This window comes from Lactuca virosa, chromosome 8 (genome assembly GCF_052849685.1).
Source record: "Lactuca virosa cultivar CGN04683 chromosome 8, Lactuca_virosa_CGN04683_v6, whole genome shotgun sequence".
Taxonomy (NCBI): domain Eukaryota; kingdom Viridiplantae; phylum Streptophyta; class Magnoliopsida; order Asterales; family Asteraceae; genus Lactuca; species Lactuca virosa.
In genome coordinates, this window is record NC_136433.1 from 344,332,673 (window position 1) to 344,355,952 (window position 23,280).

At 32.3% G+C, this 23,280-nt stretch overlaps 2 protein-coding genes and 1 non-coding gene across 3 annotated transcripts; 2 read left to right on the forward strand and 1 right to left on the reverse strand.

Annotated features, from left to right (window-relative positions):
* Window positions 1–2,753: 2,753 nt before the first annotated feature.
* Window positions 2,754–5,092, forward strand: LOC145133504 (Tetratricopeptide repeat (TPR)-like superfamily protein). The gene is made up of 2 exons (XM_079068439.1): window positions 2,754–3,148; window positions 3,700–5,092. The coding sequence occupies exons 1-2, from the start codon at window positions 2,909–2,911 to the stop codon at window positions 4,933–4,935; spliced, it is 1,476 nt and encodes a 491-aa protein (XP_078924565.1). The 5' UTR covers window positions 2,754–2,908; the 3' UTR covers window positions 4,936–5,092.
* A 612-nt stretch (window positions 5,093–5,704) lies between these two features.
* TRNAE-CUC (transfer RNA glutamic acid (anticodon CUC)) lies at window positions 5,705–5,777 on the forward strand. The gene has a single exon. It is a non-coding gene; the product is annotated as a tRNA-Glu (tRNA).
* Window positions 5,778–5,864: 87 nt separating this feature from the next.
* On the reverse strand, window positions 5,865–11,911 carry LOC145131852 (protein neprosin-like). Its single transcript, XM_079066499.1, has 7 exons — window positions 11,723–11,911; window positions 11,546–11,632; window positions 11,223–11,426; window positions 6,777–6,887; window positions 6,469–6,612; window positions 5,996–6,320; window positions 5,865–5,887 (listed from the first exon to the last, which is right to left on the reverse strand). The coding sequence occupies exons 1-7, from the start codon at window positions 11,909–11,911 to the stop codon at window positions 5,865–5,867; spliced, it is 1,083 nt and encodes a 360-aa protein (XP_078922625.1).
* Window positions 11,912–23,280: the final 11,369 nt, after the last annotated feature.

Here is a 23,280-nt window from a genome sequence, read left to right on the forward strand (position 1 = left end):
ACAGTAGTCGAGTATGGGAGGGGCCCGTATCTCGGAGTAGATAAGTGTGGGCGGGGCCCGTATCTCAGAGATCACGGAGTGTGGGTGGGGCCCGTATCTCCTAGATGGCGGAGTGTGGGCGGGGCCCGTATCTCCATGAGTGTGGGCGAGGCCCGTATCTCCTAGATAAGGGAGTGTGGGCGGGGCCCGTATCTCCATGAGTATGGGCGGGGCCTGTATCTCCTAGTTGCATGTTATATGTGGATGGTATGTGGTAGATTGGGGAACTCACTAAGCTTCGTGCTTACGATTTTCAGTTTTGGTTTCAGGTACTTCCTGTAGCGGAGGGAAGAGCTCGGGGTGATCGCATGGCACACACACACACACACACCAAGAAGTTTAGCATGGGATGTTTACTTTGATAAAATGAAAAAGCGTTTGAAATGATACTCTGATTTAAGATAATGACTTATGATATTGGATGAATGATTTTATGATTATGGTTTAATTAACGAATTAAAAATGAAATTTTTGGGCCGTATTTTTGGGATGTTTCAAGAAATATTACCTCAAACAGGCGATCTAAGAAGAAGTGGGATAAAGAACCAACTGATATGAGCAAGAAACATTGGTTCAAGGTAAGGGGGATCTGCACCAAAGCATCGCAAATAGTGAAAATATTGTAAGAGCTAGTTGAATTTTAGAGCACAAAAACATTTGGATATGGGCCAATAAATAAGGGTATGATTGGCCCATATTTATGCATACAATAACAAAATAATTACTTTAAACACTTGAACCTAGCTCTATATATATTTATGCATGACAAGTTGGTCAATTTTGGGTTTCTAAACGCCCTACCATTTCAATAGTTCAACAATTTGATGGTTTTAGTTGTAATTCGAATAATATTGTTGGAAGTTTGATGTTTCATTGCACATTTAACTTGGAATTATATATAAAATCTGATCGCCTCAGATTCGATTTGATTTTGACGTGATTTTTAGTGTACAATTTAGGATTTGTTTTGATTTTAACTTGATTTTTGGCTGCATTTTATGAATTGATTCATATTTCAATTTATGTTTTTTTTTTCTGATTTAACACTTCATTTATGTGGACAGTGCAGGATCTTGACAAGGTTGAATTTTGAAAATGTATCAACTATGTTTATGTAGATGATTCAATGGATGATATTGGTGAGATTCCAATTCTATTGGAATGGAATCACGAATTCTAATTCTGTTGGAATGGAATCACGAATTCCAATTATGTTGGAATCACAGAAGTTGATGCTTGAAGAACGGACCATAAAAGTGAAAGTGATTCTAAGCAACATTATTCTTTAGAATGTATTAGTCGTTGTTAGATTTTGATGTTTTCTTTCCCATTTTGAAAGTTTTTTTAGTTTTATTCTTTAACAATAAATGTAATTCTTAACAATTGTTACCCGTATTCTCTAAGAAATAATGTATTTTTTGTTTTTATTCTTCAATTGATTGTTCAAGAATTTGTTATTCTACAAAAAGTTTTTAAATTCATGATCAAGAAAATAGGTTCAAGAATATTTTTATTATTTATGGTTCAAGAATATTTTTATTTTTGAATATACTCATAAACATATTCTGTCAGAATGTCCGAATTAAAAGAATTATAATTCGTAAAATCGGATTTTTAAAATTAATACAATCTATGATCCCTTAAAAAATGCAATTTTCCTTTATTATATATATATATATTATTTGACTAAATTACCCTTGTAATTAATTAAGATGATATTTTTCAATTATATTTAATTCAATAACATATATTAATCACTTTCTTAAAATAAATAAAATTGATTGGCCCATATTCATGCATACAATAACACAATAATTACTTTGAATAGAATAACCTAAGCCTATATATATATATATATATATATATATATATATATATATATATATATATATATATATATATATATATATATATATGGAAAACAAAAAACGCTAAAAAAAACCCGAAAAATCATAAAAATGCATAAAAAAAATACTTAGAGATTACAAAACTTTTTTTTGATATTTTTTATGAAAAAATCGCAGGTTTTTAAAGAAATTCGCTGAAAAAAAAAATAAAAAATCAATATATATATATATATATATATATATATATACATATATATATTTTTATAAAAAAAAAGTTTTTTTTTTCAAATTTTTTTTCAGCGAATTTCTTTAAAAACCTGCGATTTTTTCATAAAAAATATCAAAAAAAAGTTTTGTGATCTCTAAGTATTTTTTTTATGCATTTTTATGATTTTTAGGGTTTTTTTAGGGTTTTTTGTTTTCCAAATAACCCTTCCCTATATATATATATATATATATATATATATATATATATATATATATATATATATATATATATATATATATATATATATATATATATATATATATATATATATATATATATATATATATATATATATACACACACACCATTGGCCTCATATTAAAGACCTCACACAAACTGAGGTTTTCAGTTTGATTCTTTTCCACTTACTTCTAAAGTTTTTCATTTAAGTTTCAGCAAACATAATACATAATACATTTAATTAGCAAGGGTTCAATCACCTAAACGTGCATTGATTCAATGGTTAAGGTGTTATGATATCACATATTTAAAAACCCAAGGAGAGAACTAAAAGCCCAAGTTAAAGAATGGGCTTAAGCCCAGATAGCTGAGGGTGCACACTCCAATCCATGCTCCAACAACCAAACGACGCCGGACGCCCCCTTTCTTCCTGTTCTCGACTCCAAAGTCCAAACCCTCTGACAAAACAAAACCCTCGTAATGAACAAAGCCCCCAGATAGGTTTGCCCATACCATATTCGTTCGATTCATAGTCGTTGTTATATGATTTGAATCTGCTTTTTTACTCCTGATAATGTCGTCATCACTGTTTCTTCAACGTTTCGGGAGGACAAAGAGCTTAACAAAGAGGTCTACTAAGAAGTATTTGGAAGAAGCGCTTTACAGGCGGCTTCTTAAAGATGGCGGATCAGATGTTAGTGTTAGACAAAATTTGAATCAGTTTCTTAAATCCAAAAAGAAAGCTTACAAATGGGAGGTGGATCACACGCTCAAAGTCCTTCGCAGTCGCAAGCGTTACGCTTCTGCCCTCAAGGTGTTTATGCTCTCCTTTTCCCCTTTTGAATCTTGCTCTTACTATTCTGTATTCGATAGGAAATGATTTTACTTAATTAGGAGCTGTGGTCACCAATACAGGATTCTAACATATCAACTCTGGTGAATTTGCTGTGTGAATTAGAGATAGAACTAAGTTGTAGATGTACTATGAACTATCCTTTGTAAAATGCCCTACTTGCGCAATGATTCCTTACAAGGTAAAGTGTTCGGTTTTAGGATTTTAGTTTGTTCTGACCTAAGCTTTAATAGAGAATTCCAAGCTTGATAGTGTAAAATTTTATGGAGTTTGAATTCAAATACAGAAACGAGCATGGATCATATAACAACTAGACTTTCAATTTTATGAGAAATCGACTGGAATTCTTATAAGTAGCATGTAAATTGAGGAGAAATAGAGGGACTTGTTCCTTTTAGGTTCAGAATTCAGTTTTTTCTTTAAATCAGAACTCCAGAAATGTTTCGCATAGGCTATGAGTTTCACACTGTGTTACCAATTTCACCTCATTAATTCTCCTATAACATTTACAGCTATCAGAAACCATGGCAGAAAGAGGCATGAACAAGACAATCACAGATCAAGCTGTCCATCTAGACCTAGTCTCCAAAACCCGAGGAATAACAGCCGCCGAATCATATTTCATTAATCTCCCAGAACAATCAAAAAACCACTTCACATATGGCCCACTTCTAAACCACTACTGCAAACACCAAATGACAGAAAAAGCCGAATCCATGTTCCAAAAAATGAAAGAACTAAACCTAACTTTAACCTCCCTCCATTACAACAGCATCCTAACCCTATACGAAAAATCCCAACAACCCGAAAAAATCTCACAAATCATCCTCGAAATGAAGTCAACCGAAGTCAAACCCGATGTCCTAACCTACAACATCTGGATGAGGGCCGTTTCCGCCATGAACGATATCTCCGGGGTCGAAAGAGTAATTAACGAAATGTCAAGGGACGAAAACGTTTCTCCAGACTGGACAACGTATTCGAATCTAGCATCGATTTACATCGATTCTAATTTGATCAAAAAAGCCGAAAACGCCCTCAAGGAATTAGAAAAGATAAATTCCCACAAGAATCTCTCGGCTTTTCAACATTTGATTACGTTATACGGAAAGACCCGGAACCTTCTAGAAGTTTACCGCGTCTGGCGTTCGTTAAAACTCGCGTTCCCCAAAACCGCAAATATTAGTTATTTAAATATGATTACGGTTTTGGTGAAATTAAATGATTTACCAGGAGCTGAGAAATTGTTTCGGGAATGGGTTTCGGGGTGTTTGAATTATGATATTCGAATTGTGAATGTTTTAATCGGAGGTTATTTAAAAGAGAATTTATTTGAAAAAGGTGAAGAGTTAAAAGAGGTGTCACGTAGGCGAGGTGGGAAACCGAATTCGAAAACTTGGGAGTTGTTTTTGAATTATTATTTGGAAAAAGGGGAGATTGTAAAAGCGGTTGAGTGTGTTGAAAATGCGATTTCAACCGGGGAAAAGTGGGTCCCGGCGGTTACGGTTGTTGGGAAGATTATGGGACATTTTGAGGGGATTAAGGATGTTGATAGGGCGGAAGGTTTTGTTAGGGTTTTGGAGAAGGTTGATGGCGGTGGTGGTGGTGTGGAGGTGTTGGAGGGTTTGATTCGGTGTTATGCGGCGGCTGGGAGGACGAGTGCGGTTGTTAGGCGAAGGGTAAAGATGGAAAATGTGGAGTTGAGTGATGAAGGGAAGAGTTTGCTTGAAAAGATATCGGTTGCATGAGTTTTTTTTTTTTTTTTTTATTTTTTAATCGTGATTTTGTTTTTAATGAAAGATTTTTATAGCCAAAGTTTGGTGGCTTTTTGGTTGTGTTGCAGTAATAATGATGAAATTGAATGGTTTTAATTTTTTAGAGTATATTACAGATTTGTTTTGGATATGGTTAAAAAGTTGAAGTGTGTTGTTTCTTTTATATCATTGCATTTAAAAGTTGAAATTCATTTGGATTAAACATTGTGTGTTTCAACGATGGGTATATGGGTAAATTGCTGGGAATGTTATTTAGTTTTTTGGTTTCTTGCGTAATATAATGATCTGTAATTAAAGCTTTAATGAAATGAAACATTGTGACATGAAGAAGCATTTCTAGAAGATTGTGATTAAATATTTAGACTATGCGAAAAAAATATATGAACCAAGAAAGGATTGGATGAAGGAACAATTTCCAGCATATATACATACAAAGATTTTATATTAAGAGATGATTGAATGATGTGTAAAATAGATGTTTCATATATGATTTTGCTTTAGGGCTAATAATAGATAAATAGGTAAATTATATTAGATTAGGTTGTATGTAATCACACCTTTCTTTAATAATAATGGTGTATTTTGTTGTTGTGATTAAGTATTAGCCCAAAAATAAAACCCTAACCTAATCAATTCTCTATAAATATGATGAAAATATTAAATAGAAATTTAGTAAAAAATTGTTTCCTTAAAAGTGCTCATTATTTATTTTACATAAAATTCTGATACAATAAATCACAAATCCGTTGTAGTCTAGTTGGTTAGGATACTCGGCTCTCACCCGAGAGACCCGGGTTCAAGTCCCGGCAACGGAATTTTTTTTTCTTGTGTAAAAGAAAATATTCAACAATTTTTACATTACAAATTGTTAAAGTATTTCAACATGAAAAATCAACAACAAATTAATCAACTAACAAACAAACCGCTAAAAATAAAAAATATGTATATTGGATATTAATAAGAAACAAACAAAATTCATATTTTTAGGGACAATTTGGATTACTTCCAGGGCCCCCGAAAAAAATATAATTACCCCAAGTGCTACTGTACCCATTACTAACATCATAACAATTCATGTTTTCTGCATATAATTCCAAATCTGAAACTGGATGTAACATATTATTTTGATCAACCATTTGGATGTTATTAACATATGCTGCTTTCCCAAACCCTTCACTCGAGAAATGACCACTACCCATTTGAGTTGATGTGTGTGGACCTTCAGTATTAGTATTGTACACCTCTCCCCCGAATTCAATCTTAGCTGCATGTTCATGAAGGTCTGTGAACAATTCTTTAGGCCAATATCCAACTTGAATGTTTCCCACCATCAAGCACCAATTTCCGTGTCCCGGATCCTATAAAAATCAACATAAAATACAACTTATATATCACTTATAACAAATTTCAAAACATGTATATAATAATATAAATCATCCAAGTTACACTTTAAGACATGTAACTCGTAAAGTTTTTTATAGCCAACTTGATAGATTAAAGATATACCTTCCAGATTAATATTGTGATATCAAACTGGTTACTATTATACGTTGAAATTGGAGCAATACTAGCTCCAAGGCAAAACTCATGAGTCCTTTGGGCGAGCCCCGCACAAAGCAAATCATAGCATCCAGATTGATATCCATCGTTCTGTAATATTTTTGGATTCAAACTATCTACATCAATATCTAATCAATGGACACCCTTTAAAAATTATAATGTTTGATTTAGTGTATTCTTTCATAGTTCGTTGCTATCAAATTATTTTGATGAATTTAGCGTTTAGCAAAATGATTTGGAACTTCAGAACTAACCCAAATTTGCGAAACGCTAAATTCATCAAAATTAGTAACATTCGGAGCCAATACATTTAAAGTTGCTTTTGCTCCATAATATTCTCCTCCTCTTACATACTCAATTGCATGCTGGAAATACAGTTGTTAGTATATAAAATGAAACATCCATAATCTAATACAATTAACTGATGTGAGTGTACGAGTTTTTTTTTATTATTTATTTTTATAATTATTTCTTAATATGTAAAATCCTTAAAACTCAATTAATATTGTTCTTAAATTACACGACGGTCAAACAGCAATTAAAATGGTACGTGTAAGAAAATTAACCCAATTTTCTTCTTACTTTTTAATAATTTGTTTGCAAAGCATAAAAAATCGTTTAAATTTTACAAGAAAAAACAATAATAATAATAATTTTAGGTAATATTTACATAGTTGATTGTTTTGTTTAATTCTAGCTCTTTGCTAGATTGGTTTTTCATATGTTCAAAATAAAAATGACATAGTTGATTGTCATTTTTGCATTAAACACGTTAAGTTATACCATCTTTGTAAGATTGATCTCAAAAACAAGAATAGTTGAAAAAAATAAATAAATCCCAAACTGATGTATTTACAAACAATAAACATTTGCAACAGGACCGGTCCTAAGGATTCAAATGCCCAGAACGAGCTGGAAAAATGTGTCACCAGGGACGGAACATTACCATTAAAACTAAAGGGATCGACATACCGAAGGAAGCGAATACATATTATTTTTCAAAAGCTAATTTATATTTTTATTTAGTATGATGTTATTAGAAATGGAAAACAAAATCATATTTTACAACTATTCTATTTTATCCATGTTAGCAATTTCAATCAATTTGTCTTTCGCAATTGAAATAACAAATGTTCAAAGTACACTCATCCTCTAGTAAAACTAAAATAAAATTGACAATCTTAAAATTAATAAATGATCCATAATTCAGAAGGAACACATAGTCAAGTTATGCCCGTTTATTGTTAATTTATTGTTGTTTAAAAGGAAAAAAGGGAACCCAAGCAAAAAAAAAACATTTTAATTTTCCAATATACTAATAGAAGCTAAAAAGCAAAAGCTGACAAAAGAAAAAGCTTTTAGCTTCTACCTTCTACGCTTTTAGCCTTCTACTCTATACTGACATCACATTGAATATAACATTGAATAGGCGAGACAAGAGTTTTTCATATATCAATGACAAATAATAAAAACACATTCAAATAGAGAGGCAAGAGCAAAACGGGAGATGTTAGAGAGAGGGAGAGTAATGCACATACAGTGAGAGCTCTAGGCTGCAAGATCTCCGAATCTGAGATGGGCGAGATGCGTATTTGATCAGAGCGACACACTGGGGCTACGGGGGAGAAGGTTTCCGGCATTGACCAGAGCCATCTTTAAGGAGGTGACAAGAACTAGAGTACCATGGTTAGGGTTTTTAGTTTTTACATTTTAGATTTGTTTTCTCTATTATTTGTGATTTTTGTAAAGGTTTAGATAATCTAACATTTGTGGGCTTTCTGAATCCGATGAGTTTAAATGGTGATTATGATCTGTAAAGTTTTGATTTTTAGATTTCGATTACTAATCTTTTTTATAGATTTTATCGGGTTAAAATACTCTTAAGTCTTAACAGTTTACTCTCAAAATCTGGAAGTGTCATCTTATATTTTTTTTGGGCCCCTAAAAAATCGGGCCCTGTGCAAATGTCCCTTTTGCCCCCCTTCAAAACCGGGCCTGATTTGTGAAATGGATAGTTGATTTGAAGGGCTAAATGCAAAATAATAATAATAATAATAATAATAATAACAACAACAAAAGTAGACTTGAATTTTCATATAATTTAATAAAGCTAACATCTTGTTCATCGTTTTATATAAACTAGGTGTGATACTCGTGTACTACACGAGTTTATTAAAAAAATAAAAAGTTTAATATCAAAATGTAAATATTAACCATTTTTTTTATAAGAAAATACATTTACATAAATACAAACGATATAATGAATAAGTAAGTAATTCAATCTATACCAATAAAAAACTATTGACATATTTTAATAATGATGTTGAAAATTAATGTGTAAATATTAAATATTTTTTAAAGTAACTTTCGAAATAAATACAAACGAAGTTATGAATAAGTAGGTAATTGAATCTATACTAATAAAAAACTGTTGACATATTTTAAATAGTTGTTGTGAATCAAAATTTTTAAATACTTTTTTGAATCACAAACTAAAAATAGTGGGGTTATAATGGACTTTTCAGATTAAATTCAAAAGTAGCTATATAAATTTCCATATTGTAAATACTTCTTTGTATCTTTAAATAATATTTCATGCAATAAAGCTATAATGAAAAGATGTTATAAAATTATAAAAGTTGTAGCTATATAAAAATAATGTTAATATATCAATATATGTTTTTACATGACCTAAGTCTAAACTATAAAAATATATATTATAGATAAATAAAATACTTAGCAAAAATAGAATCTTAAAAACGAATTAGCTATAGTAAATTTAAAATCCTAGAAACCACTACTAAAATTAATTTATCTCAATTTTAACAATATTATTTTATAACATTTCGTTATTTTAATTCATGTAACAAAAAAAACATAATAAATGTTTTTTGTGTTAGAAAAACACAAACTATTTACTAATATATTTATTTTATGGAAAAAAATATCAATCATTATAGTATTGATTTACACATTTAATACAATGAATACTTTACATATGTAATAAAGTACTAATTAGTGGAATTGATTAATTTTTCATTAATAAAAAAAATGAAAATACCATATAATGACATGTGAAATTTAAATAATTTAAAAATCTCACATAGTGTCAAAAGTCTTGAGAAAATGACATGTGTCAAAAATCTCACATACAATTAACCCGGGGTTTAAATATAAAAAAACCCTTTTGTACAAGAAAAACTAAGAAAATGTTCATGTTTTACAACTACACTGATATATACACTAAAGTCCCAATATTTTCATCGATTTGACAAGAAAGTCGTAAACTTTATTTTTTTGACAGTAAAGTCCAAATTACCGGCAATTTTTGACACTTTTACCCTTTTTTCCCGGTTAGCCGGTAATTAGGATTTTTTTGTCAAAAAAATAAAGTTTAAGACTTTCTTGTCAAATCGCCAATTAGGACTTTACTGTCAAAAAAATAAAGTTTAGGACTTTCTTGTCAAATCGTTGAAAATATTTGGACTTGAGTGTATATATCATTTTTTTGTTAGAAATTGATACTCTTTAAGCATAAGAGTTATTAAAACATTCTCTAGTCAGCTAGATCATATTGAAATCCTTAACGTTTGCTTCTTGTTAAATCGTTTTTTTAATCTGAACAAACCGACATTGAAAAAAATGGAGATAATCAAGAAAGAAAGAAAGAACCAGGGTTGTGTTGGCTTTTTGCAGTCCCAAAAATGGAGAAATAAGAAACCGAAAAAAAAAACCAAAATTGCCCTTCTTTCCCTTCCCAACATTCACACCCTTTTGACTAGGCATGTGTTGTTTGTGTTTGCATAATTTTTTCCCACTTTTTAGTTCAAGATTTGGCGGCGAAGCAAGAAGAAACTTTTACAAGGGTGAAAAGACATGTAAAACTTTCTTCTTACTTCGCCGCCAAATCTTGAACTAAAAAAAGTGGGGACAGATTATACAAACATAAACAACACATACCTAGTCAAAAGGGTGTGAATGTGGAGAAGGGAAAGAACGACAATTTCGTTTTTTTCGGTTTCTTATTTCTCCATTTTTGGGACTGCAAAAAGCCAACACAACCTTAGTTCTTTCTTTCTTTCTTGATTATCTCCATTTTTTTCAATGTCGGTTTGTTGAGATTAAAAAAACGATTTAACAAGAAGCAAACGTTAAGGATTTCAATAGGATCTAGCTGACTACAGAATGTTTCAATAACTCTTATGCTTAAAGAGTATCATACCATTAAATTTCTAACAAAAAAATGATATATACACTAAAGTCCCAATATTTTCAACGATTTGACAAGAAAGTCCTAAACTTTATTTTTTTGACAGTAAAGTCCTAATTGACGATTTGACAAGAAAGTCCTAAACTTTATTTTTTTTGACAAAAAAATCCCAATTACCGGCTAATCGGGAAAAAATGGTAAAGTGTCAAAAATTGCCGGTATTTGGACTTTACTGTCAAAAAAATAAAATTTAGAACTTTCTTGTCAAATCGATGAAAATATTGGGACTTTAGTGTATATATCCCATTCTTTTAAGATATTCTTTCCAATATTATCATTGTCTTTTTTATTAATTTTTATAATTATAGACTCTCAAAGTTAAAACTGAGGTTTGGAACGCATATCAACTTTATTTTAAAGTATTTCATACCAAGTAATTACTACTATGTAATGTTGTTTTGATGTAAGAAATCAGATAGAAATGTTGTACCTCATGGCCAACGTAAATAGAATTTCTCTTGATAAGTTTTTTCCCAAATTTGGAAATAGAATTGGATCTCAAAATCTCACTTTCTGTTTGCCTTCTTATTGGAATTGTTCCTTGTGGGCGTGATTCACCTTTTGAATTCCATAACTGCTTAACTTCTGTTTCCATTCCCCCTTTCTTATTCCCATTTGGTATCTTCGGTGGATCCTATTCATTTATTTATTCAGAAACCCAATTAGAAATTGTATACATATACATATACATATACGGAAGGAAAATATAAATAGAAATTGAATACTACATATAAAGAAACAGGTTAAGTATACCAACGGCATGGTTGCTTTCAGCATAGGATGATCAAAAGTTGGTTGAAGATGAAACAAAACACAATCTAATACATCACCATCTGGGCTCTGATTCAACAACAAAAGTAAACAATATAAAAAAAATAAAAATAAAACAAACAAGTCAAGTAAAGTAATAAAATAAAATATAAGAGTCACCTTAATTGATTTCACACAACGTTTGTTGTTTTTCCCAAGAGTAGCTTTAATCGACTTCATCTTCTTTGACTCGAAGGTTTTGTTTGCATGTCTTAAATCTATTGTCGAGAAAACAGGAGAAAGCAATAAGAAAAACAAAAAGAAAGCTGAAACGGTTGAACTTATCTCACTACAAGCACCCGACTTCATTGTTGTATATGTTTATATAATGCAACACAGAATTTGTGCGTGTTTTCTTTATTTTTAGCTTCTTGTTGTGTAATTACACTACTTTTTTGCGAACTGAACAAAAACAAGTTCCAATTGCATCGATTGAAATTTAAGATATCAATTGTTGGAGAGTTTGCTTAAAAGAATACGATTTAATAGATATTAATACTACGAGCTGAGCTTTCAAATATTTGCTGTAATAAATTTTAGGGTTTAGGTCATTTTTGGTCACTTAACTTTTGGTTTTGTGCTCATTTGGTCACTGAACTCTTTTTAAGTTTTAAAAGGCCATCAAACTTTTGGCTTTGTGCTCATTGAGTCACTTAACTTTTGGTTTGGTCACATTTAGTCACCTAACTTTTAAAATTATGCTCATTTAGTCACTAAACTTTTAAAAAATTTCAAAAGTTTTGTGACTAAATGAGCACAATTTTAAAAGTTAGGTGACTAAATGTATACAAATCTAAAAGTTAAGTGACCAAACCAAAAGTTAAGTGACTAAATGAACACAAAGTCAAAATTTTAATGACCTTTTAAAACTTAAAAAGAGTTAAGTGACCAAATGAGCACAAAACCAAAAGTTAAGTGACCAAAAATAACCTAAATCCTAAATTTTATTCCAAATATGAGATTTAGAGAAAATCGAGAATTAAATGTAATTGGCCGATAAATGCAAAGTAAATGATTATTTTTTCTTTAAAAAAAGTTAAATATGTGAAATTAATCTATATATATTTATGAATTAAATTCATTTAATCCATTCTTTCTTAAAAAAAAAATATTCCATTTCCAGTTAACCTACATATGAATTTCTTTTTATTTAACCACAAAATGTATTAAACTACCTAGAAGCTAGCAAAAGAAAACGGAAAAAACAATCGGTTCATGAATGGGTTTATCATCCACACATTCCAGTCTTTTTTTTTTTTAACGATTCCTACTACAAAACCAATTAAACGAAAAAGGCAGGATTGAATCAAAAAGAAAATCTTTCCTAAACTTCTCGTTGGCAAACACCAAAGTATTTATGAACATCCATAATACCCATAAAAGCTAAACAAGTGGTACCAATATGATACGACGTTAATTACCACTCCATTGACCATCAATCCAATCAAAAAGATCCGCCAAATCTTGAAAATAAGACAACACTTCATCAAACCACAAAGCAAGCTTTTTCCAGAGCTGAACCGCCAAAGAACATAAAAGATCAACATCCTCGTGTTGAACATTGCAACACAAGCACAACACTTACTCCACATCAATCCTTCGTTTCGCCAAATTAGATCTAGTCGGCAACCTGTTAAGCACCAATCTCCAAATAAAAATATTAATTTTAATAGGAACACACTTATTCCATCTTGTAACTCCACCACCTATAAGCAACATATGATGATCCAAGTGGAATCTAAGGGATTTAACCATGAAAACATCTTCATCGCCAAACTCCCAAGACCATGAGTCTAAACGACTTATGATTTGAAACGAATTAAGAACCTCCGTCAATTGAATATATTGTGTTTGAAGGGTTCCACCACCAAGAGGTATACGCCAAGTAAAGAGCCAATTATGATTAACCTAGTAGTCACTAACCATACTATTGTCATGACCTGCCAAAGCATAGAGTCTCAGAAACCAGACTTTTAATTGAGTATCATTCCCATTGCCGATTTTCCTCTTAAAGTAATCATAAGGAAGCAACGCAACATCATGAAGGGGTTGGACAAATGGAGTTATGGACCCCTTTCATCTTTATCTAGGCTACGAACTATGGATGGCTTCATGTGATTGTGAAGGCGACATGCGAAAAAACATTTAGTCCAAAGTATTAATCTTTCTAATACTAGTCTTATCTTAACCTACTTAATGTATGTCAGTGTTATTATGTTCATCGGTTGTTTGAATCTAAAAAAGGCTTCTTAGATGCTTTCATTTGGCATTCAGATTAAATGTCATCTTTACTATAAGTAAGGTTTTCGGCATTGGAATTGGAGATATGGATGTGTCCATCATGGCTAAACTTCTTAATTTTGGTATCGATACTTTCCCTTTAATTCTCTTGAGTATCCATTGGAGCAAATACGAAGTTTTTTTAAACACTAGTTTATAACCCGTGAGAACCACGGTTATAAAATTAATTAAACTTTCATATTAAAAAATCAAAATTATTAATCAATTATTTTAAATAAATTATTACTTAAGATATATTTTTTTAGTTATATAAAATTATAATCGTTGATTTAAATAAATACGTGAAGTTATATCACCTTATAACCTGCATTAATTTAATTTAATTTTTTAATCTAATTTTATTAATTTAATATAATTAGAATGAAAAATTTTAAAATTTGAAATTTAAAATTTAAAATGAAGAATCAATTTATAATTTAATGTAATTAGAGTGAAAAATTAAAAATTTAAAATTTGAAATTGATAATTAATAGGTTGACAAGTGGCATGATATGTAACATACAATATTAATAAGGAGTTCTAATAGTTTGACACTTGACAATAAGAGAATAAACATATTCATTTATTAGAATAGGGATTAGAACCCAATAGTTGAACGCTTCAAAGCAAAACTAAATTGTTGGAAATCTATTAGGTGCATTTTGTGCATCTATTTTGCATGTCTATTTATGTAGTTTCATTGCATTTTACTTCTTAATTCTTGCATTTAGTTAACTATTTGGGCACTTGCTTGTTTTATTCAGAATGTCTGGTACTTCACTATTTTTGACTTATTTTGTATGCATTATGGAGCTTGGAGCATTGGAGGAGAGCACGGAGAGAAGATGGATCAAACATGTTGTGGGTCGAAGTTAGAACGAAGACAAAGTCACGTTTGAAGACCACTTGAAGTTTTAGCAAGAAGAATAGTTTGATTCAAAACACATGGTCAAAACACATGACCATGCTGAAAACACATGGTCATAGGGCTAAAAACGCATGTTCTGGTTGCAACTCTCATTTATTTTCGAAAAAACACATGACCATGCCAAAAACGCATGGTATGAGTCTGACCATGTGTTTCACCCATGAGCACGTGTGCAATTACATTTTTGTGCTAAAAAGGAGGAATCTGACTCATTATTGGGGAGACGGTTTCTTGACTAGAGGCAATTTTTGGAGCTTTTGAAGATACCAAATCATTGAAAAAAATTGATTTCCATTTGTAAGCATTAAACAATTCTAATTCCATATTTTTGTTGGTTGATTTGTTCTTATCCATGTGTGGCTAAGAAACCCTAATTTCCATTTATGTATTTTCATTGCATTTTACTTCCTAATTCTTGCATTTATTTAACTATTTGGGCACTTTCTTGTTTTATTCGGAATGTCTGGTACTTCACTATTTTTGACTTATTTTGTAGGAATTATGGAGCTTGGAGCATTGGAGGTGAACACAGAGCAAGGGGCATGGAGAGAAGATAGATCAGATGTGTTATGGGTCGAAGTTAGAACGAAGATGGAGTCAGGTTTGAAGACCAGTTGAAGTTTTAGCAAAAAGCACAGTTTGATACAAAACACATGACCATGCACAAAACACATGGTCATAGGGCTAAATATGCATGGTTTGGGCTAGACCGTGCGTGGATATCACAACTCTCATTTATTTTCGAAAAAACACATGGCCATGCCAATAACGCATGGTCTGAGTTTGACCATGTGTTTCACTTATGAGCAGGTGTGCAATTACTTTTTTATGCTAAACGGAGGAATATGGATCGTTATTGGGCACAGACGGTTTTGAGAGCAACTGTGGGCGATTTAGGGTGAGATTGGGAGAATTTTTGAGCTTTTGAAGATATCAAATAATTGCAAACATTTTTTTTATTTCCATTTGTAAGCATTAAACAACTCCAATTCCATCTTTTTGTTGGTTGATTTCTTCTTAGCCATGTGTTACTAAGAAACCCTAATTTCTAGTTCTTGTTCAAAACATGTTGGTTGCTTGACTTGAAACATATGACTTGATATTTGATTTATGATTCTATTCTAGTGATTATGTTCTTGTTTAAACTAGAATCCTTGAATTTGATTTATGTTTGATTGAACATTTATATGAATTGAATTCTTGTGTGGTTAATTAACTTTTAGGGCACCTAATCGTTCTATAAAGTTAATAATTGGTAACAAACAATATGTTTTCTTATTGTAGAACATATATCACATGTTTTCACACTTCCAAGCGTATGAGAAGAAATGGACATTGTTGGGAAGCTTGTACTAAATGTAATGAGGTTTTTCAATACAATCTAAGAGCGTGTTTAGGTTGAATTAGTAACTCTAGGTCTAGTCAAAGAGCGTGTTTTGGTTAAATAATTTGACAAGAGAGAGGTATTATAGCGTGTTTACATCTTTCAATACCAACTTAAAATAGCAATCATGAATTACATCAAGTCATAATCAAGTTAAATGACACCATTGAGAACTATAACTATAACAATTCCAACAAATTGTTTACAAATATGTTTAGTTTTCTGTATGTTTTCATAGTAGATTGTTATTTACATTATTTTAGATTTTGCATATAACCCCCCTCTTTTTGACTAAAGTACCTTGTGTAAAAAGATATAGACTATTGTCTCGTGTCTCTAAGGGTCGACCCTTCTTGCCTTGTACTGCTTATTAGTGCATTGTAGCAGTGTATTTGGAGTCTATTGTACCCTTATTATTTTTTGGTTTGACACACCTAACAAATTGGCGTTATTTCCAAGGACACGGTGTTACTAATTGTCTATGCAAAGATCTTTTTGTATAGGTACACCATTGCTAATCAACACGGAGAAAAAGAAGACTGCAAAGAGTTTACAGAAGCAAGACAAGCTTCGTAAGAGGCATTCGGGTTCCGAGACTTCTTTGTCATCCACCTCTTTAGTCATTAGCATTTGGGAGTACATACCCCTCTCAAGTGCAATAAAAACCGAAACATAAATCCTCTCACCCTCACCTCAACCATCATCACCTAGAGATACACTCTACCCTCCTCACCTACTCACAACATCTGATAACACTTATTTTATGCATATATTTCCAGCGTTTTCTTATTATTTTATACTATGTTTTTATATTATTCGGAACTAAATGGTACGTATAATTCTTTGAATTATTATTTTACAGATATAAAATGTTGCTAGAGCGAGATCAAACGATTGAGGAGTTGTCTACCACAACAAAGGTTGTTCAAGAGGGGAATGATAGCGAAGAAAGAGAAGATGCTCTGTTTGGGAATGATGCCTTAATTATCAATGATTCACCTACAAAGGATGCCTTTTTCGAACCAACTATCGAGGAAACAAGTATTCCTGATGTCATTGTATACACATCTGATGTGGATACAAACATTGATTCTAGTGAAACTATTCCTATTTCAACCGTTGAGCAGACTATTGTCATACCACCCGAAGTTCCTAGTTCCAAATCCACTGGAAGGAGGATATGTCTTCGTACATCCCTGAGAACTTATCTAACAAGGACTCAAATGTTAACATGGGTGAAGGGATTTCGTCATCAACAATCGATACTACAGTTGTTCCACCACCACCACCCACATTAACAATCCTATCAACTTCTGTTCCAGCTGTGTCACCAACATTTCAAGGTGTGATGAATGAACCCATCACTACTTTATTCTCATCACAATTTGCAGACCAAGATCCACCAATCAATTAAGATGATGATGATGAAATGGTTAGATTCGCAGAGCTAGAGTTTGATCTAGAAGAGGACCATGTCAATGACAATGTCATCATGTCTGGAAAACAGTACAAGATTCTTAACTTGAAAATCAATTCTATTTTATAGTTTCTTAATGATAGTGCTTGCAAATCCTCTGTTAGTGGTGAGGAAGTTGAATTTATGTTGAAATCTCAAGAGTCAAGAACAAAGACTGTAATTGATGATGTTGTTAAGGGGATTGAAGAACGTATGGGTACTCAATCTCAAACATTTTCTCATGAACTTGTGAAGTTACAGCATGTTTCTCGAGAGTGACATGAGGTGTTTGAGAAGTTGGTGACTTCTTCCAAAGAACCAATTGAGTTAAAGCTCAAGGAATTTAGTGATTTGTTTTCTAAAGAAGTCAAGAAGCTTGATACGTTTTGTGAGGGAATCAAAGACAAAGTTAATGTTTTAATTAGAGCCACTCGTACAATGATTAAAGATGTTCGATCCTTTAATAAGGGGTATACTGATGATATGAAGATAAAGAAACAAGAGGATGGGCAGTTATTGATAGGAATTAGGTAAAACAAATAAACTTAAAACCCTTAAGTTCACATGCAACCTAAAGGATCTATGGTTTCACTATTGAACCTATAACTATGAACATCAAATAAGAAACCCTAGAAACCCTATGTTACTTTCGAAAAACATAAGAAGAGTTTAGGATTACATACCTTATTTTTATTATAGTAAATAACAAGAAATTCCTTCAATGTAGATCTCTTGAAAGCAAGCACCATAATTGTCGTGCCTCTAATGGTTCACACCCAAGCTAGCAAGAAGGAGGCTGACGAGAGAGGAGTGGAGAGAGTAGTATTTTCGGCTATCTCTTAAGGAGAAGGAGTGGTCGTAAATAAGAGGCATAAGGGTCCTTATATAGTGGTACAGGAAACCGTAGATAATCTTGATTTGAATATTAAATTAATATTTAAAATCTTGGTATTTTTCTCATTCCTTATTTATCCACATGGGATATTCTAGAAACCTTAGAATATCCCCTCAAAACCATCCATCCCTAGAGTTGGAAGGTTCTGGAGCCTTTTGTTCAACTGTTGAATAATTACACTTTAGACCCTGCACTTTTAATTAATTCCATTAATTCCAAAATTAGTTCTAATTAATTTCTGATCAATTATTAATTAAATAATAGTTTTTCTAATTAATATATTATTTTCATAATACATTAATAAACTATTTATTTCAATTTATTAATCACATAGTAAATTAATCTCTCTCTCTCTCTCTCTCTCTCTCTAAAAGTCACCCTGTCTAATTGCTAGGTTTGAGGGCAACCCTTAAGTTTACATGCAACCTAGAAAGGATCTATGTTTCTCTATTGATAACAACTAACTATGAACATCAAGAAACCCTAGGAAAACCCTAGTATTATCGAAATTACTATAAGATTTAGGGTTACATACCTTTTTATTATTATTGTAAATAACCAAAGTGAAATCCTTCTTCAAGACCTTGGAAAGGTAGCACTAAAGGAATGATACCTCTAATGGTTCGTACCCAAACCCTAGCAAAGGAACACTTGAAAGGAGAGAGGAGAGGGGAGCAAAAATTTCACTTTTTTAACTCTTGGTATGCATGGTACGAAAATAAGGAGTCCAAGAACCCCTATTTATAGCTGATAGAAAAACCCAAGAAACCCTAATTTGAAATAACATAATATTATTTCAAATCTGGAATTATTTAGTTTCCTAATTATCCATGATTTCCATATTATCCACATGGAGTATTCTAGAAATACTATAGGCTTAACCAAATTTCGGCCAACCCTAGGAAGATTCTATAATTCTTCTTATGTTCAACTATTGAACAATTACAGCTTAGGTCCTTGCACTTTTAATTAATCCAATTAATCCTAAAATTAATTCCAATTAATTTATGATTAATTATTAATTAAATAATACTATTTCTAATTAATATATTAATCTCATAATATATTAACAAATTATTTATTTCTGTTTATTAATTATATAATAAATCAATAAATCAAGCCCTCTCTCCAAAAGTCATTTCCGTCAATTACTAGTTTTGAGGGCAACCCACAATGACTTTGTTTCTAATTCAAGAATATATCAATTTAGTTATTGGCTTAGATACCTTAATCCAACATGACCTCCCACCGGGGACAGTCAACACATGAGGGTAGATCTTGCATGATTGTTTCTAGATAAGTACTTTCCCAAGATGAAAAACAAGAATGAAACATTACACAACTATTGGGAAAGATTCAAGAAGTTGTGCACCCAGTGTCCAAAGCATGGTATATTTGAATACAACCTCCTCCAATACTTTTGTGAAGTCATGCTACCATGGGAGAGGCGACTCCTCAATACTTCAAATGGAGGGTCAATTGTTGATAAAACTCCAACAGAAATTCGGGCACTAATTAAAAACATGGCTAAAGATTCTAAGCACACTTCTCATGAAGATAGTTGGTACATGGATCCACCCCAAGGTTTGAAAGAGGTGCACCATCCTCAAATTGAAGTTCAATTATCTAAGCTAACAAAGGTGTTCAAGATGCTCGCTAAGGACCAAGTTGTGCATCCTACACCCTGCCCTTGTGGTATTTGTACTCAAGTGGGACACCTAACCGATATGTGCCCTAACCACAAGAAGACATGGAATAAGTGCAAGAAATGGGAAGTTACACCGGGCCAAATCAAATGAACTACGATCAGCCCCGAGGAAATCAAGGGTGGAATAACAACCGAAATATGGGTTATCAACCAAGTCAACCACTTCAATACAAACAAAGACCAACTCTTCAACCACAAAACATTCAGCCTAGGCAACCAAAACATCCACTTCAATAAGAGGGTTCATCAAGTATGTCCTTAGAGTATATAACGAAGAGTTTAACCATTAGCACCCAAACCTTTCAACAAGAGACAAAAACAAGCATCAATTACCTAGAGTAGCAAATTTTACAGCTTTCCACTTCGGTTAATAGGTTGGAATCTCATGGATAGTTAATCGCCCAAACCAATATGAACCCAGACACAATGTATGTGTCATCAAATTGAGATGTGGAAAGAGTTATGATGACCCAACAATACCGGTTGATCAAGAAAAAGAAGAAGAGGAGATAGTCATGGAGAATACGAGTAATATGGGGGAAATAAAGAAAAAACCAAAAAAAAGAAGCCCACCACCACTGAAGTCAAATGTACTCTTGTCACTCCATTGCCCAGAAGATTGTTGGGCACAAAGAAAGAAACAAAAAGATGAAAGACAAAAGACCAAACAAAGTGTGATTTAAGGATAAAAATTTAGGTTGTCTTATGTCTAATTGTTAGATTGAGTTGTATTTTTATTTTGATTTTGGTGAGAAAAGTGTAGGATTAGGTGTCTAAGCCCATAAATAAAATTAGTATATACATGAATTGTAACAACCCGATATTTTTTAAGTCAATATAATGATCTAAAGTCAAGTATTGTAACCTATTGTTTTTAAGATAATAAGAATAGCGTCAAAAATGAAATGTTCAAAAATCTCAATTGGAATGCACTAAGTGATAGATATCGTAACAAGGCTTTTAAAAACATAAACAGCACTAAAATCCGAGTTATAACGAAGAAATTATGACCAATTAAAGATCCGCAACAAAACCGGTAAAACACTGTTAAGTGTAAAACGCGAAATTTCAATAAAATACTTTTTAGCCTTAGGTATCTAAATGAACGTCGTAGATATCATTAAACCGTAAACATACATATAAAGAACGTCCAAATCTGATTTCGTATGAGGAAGTTATGAATTTTCTAAGTTTCGGATATAGCAGTAGACAGCTAAAACCTCGAAATAGAGATCGAGCGACTTTTAGCCGACGCAATCTAAACGAGAATTGAAGATCTCGACAATAGTAGAACAACAGTAAAAAGACAGACGAAAACGGGCGTCGGATGAAGGAGTTATGAAATTTTAACGGACTTTTCCTGTCCCGGCCTGTTAAAAATATAATATTAAAAATAAAGTCAAAATTAGCCGACTGAGTCTAAACAAAAGTTGTAGAGCATAATCTCACCTACACGTGGATATAAAGAGCATCAAAAATGTAACACATATGCAAAAGATATGAATATCTGAAGTTCGGGGCACAAACTTCGACACATGTATGAATTCACGTCGTGAGTGCAGTGTTCACGACGTGAACAGGTTGATTGACCCTTCCAGAGCAAGTGGACAGACGACGCAAGCCATGAGCGGATTAGGACCAAACTCACGACGTGAGTTATGCAAAACTCACGACGTGAGAGTCGAGATTTCAGGCTATATATAGAAATCGAAGCCTTTCGGATTTGGTTGCTATTTCTCAACCCCTCTCCTCTCTTAAACCCTCTCTAGCCACCCTTCATCACCCCGAAGCCCCAATAATACCCCTAACACACGATGCAAGTACCGACGCCCCGAAGTTCCCGAGAAAGACATTTTTTCCAGTCGAAGTGCTGCCCGCGTGAAGCCTGGTTCTTCACCAGGAACTCGAGGTTACGTCAAGAAAGCTCAGTTCTAGAAACGAAACGTTGTCCAAATCACAAGTCGTCAAGTGAGTTCATACCCCTAAACTTATATTTTAAATGATTTTAAATGCTTTTATGGGGGGGGGGATTACAAGTAGAAAACATTATAGTTATTGTATCAATCACATGTGATTAATAACTATCAAACAAGTGGATTTCTTATACTTCAAAACTGTGTTATCAAACAAACTATTTCAAAACATTTTATAAACTGACATAAAGTCATCAATAACCATTCAAATTGTTGAATCATGAAAAGTGACCCTCTTGAACTTCAGCTACCGCAGTCTACAAACACCCGCAGTCAAGCTCCCTCATCAGCAACCGCATCCGAAGTCATCTAGCCAACCGCAATCACTCTTACTTTACTTAGTTTATTTATCTTTCTGTAATACTCTCTATTGTCCAGTATGCCTTGCATTGCTACTCTTAGAGAGTGAATCAAATGTAATTCTTGAGACTCTATAAATAGAGCTCATTCTCACTTATTCTATATCAATCTGAATATCTATCTCTGAAGCTATTTTTCTTATCTCTCTATCTGATTACACATCCCTTCTTACTTTCAAACCTTACTAGAACATAACTGATTACAATCTCTCTTCGGAGCAAGTCTCTTGTGACTTAATCACTAAGTTTGATCTCACTTATTAACTTGGCTTGAATGCATTCCTCGTTATGAATCAACTTATGTGTATTCTTGATATAACAATTGTTGTCATTTCCATTTCTTTACTTTCCGCAACTAACTCTCTAACTATCTAACTCTAACTTATTAATATTATTGTTGAGCTTTTAGATCCTTCGAGATTAACTATTCCGCAATATACTTGTTCTAACGTTTGTTCAAGTGTGTCTCAAAGTTTTTCTCTCAACACAAATGGTTAAAACTCTTTTATATGCTAAACTATTTATCAAACTCTTTTAAACTTATATATTGTCAAAATCATGTCTATATAGATATAGTTATATAAATAAGGTTGAAAGGGCTTAGGACTGATAACTCGCTTTATTTCCTGTTCCTTGTTTGGTTGTGGAATTAGGGTATCGGTTGTTTGTCTGAGTGTCGTTTGAATCTTAGATAT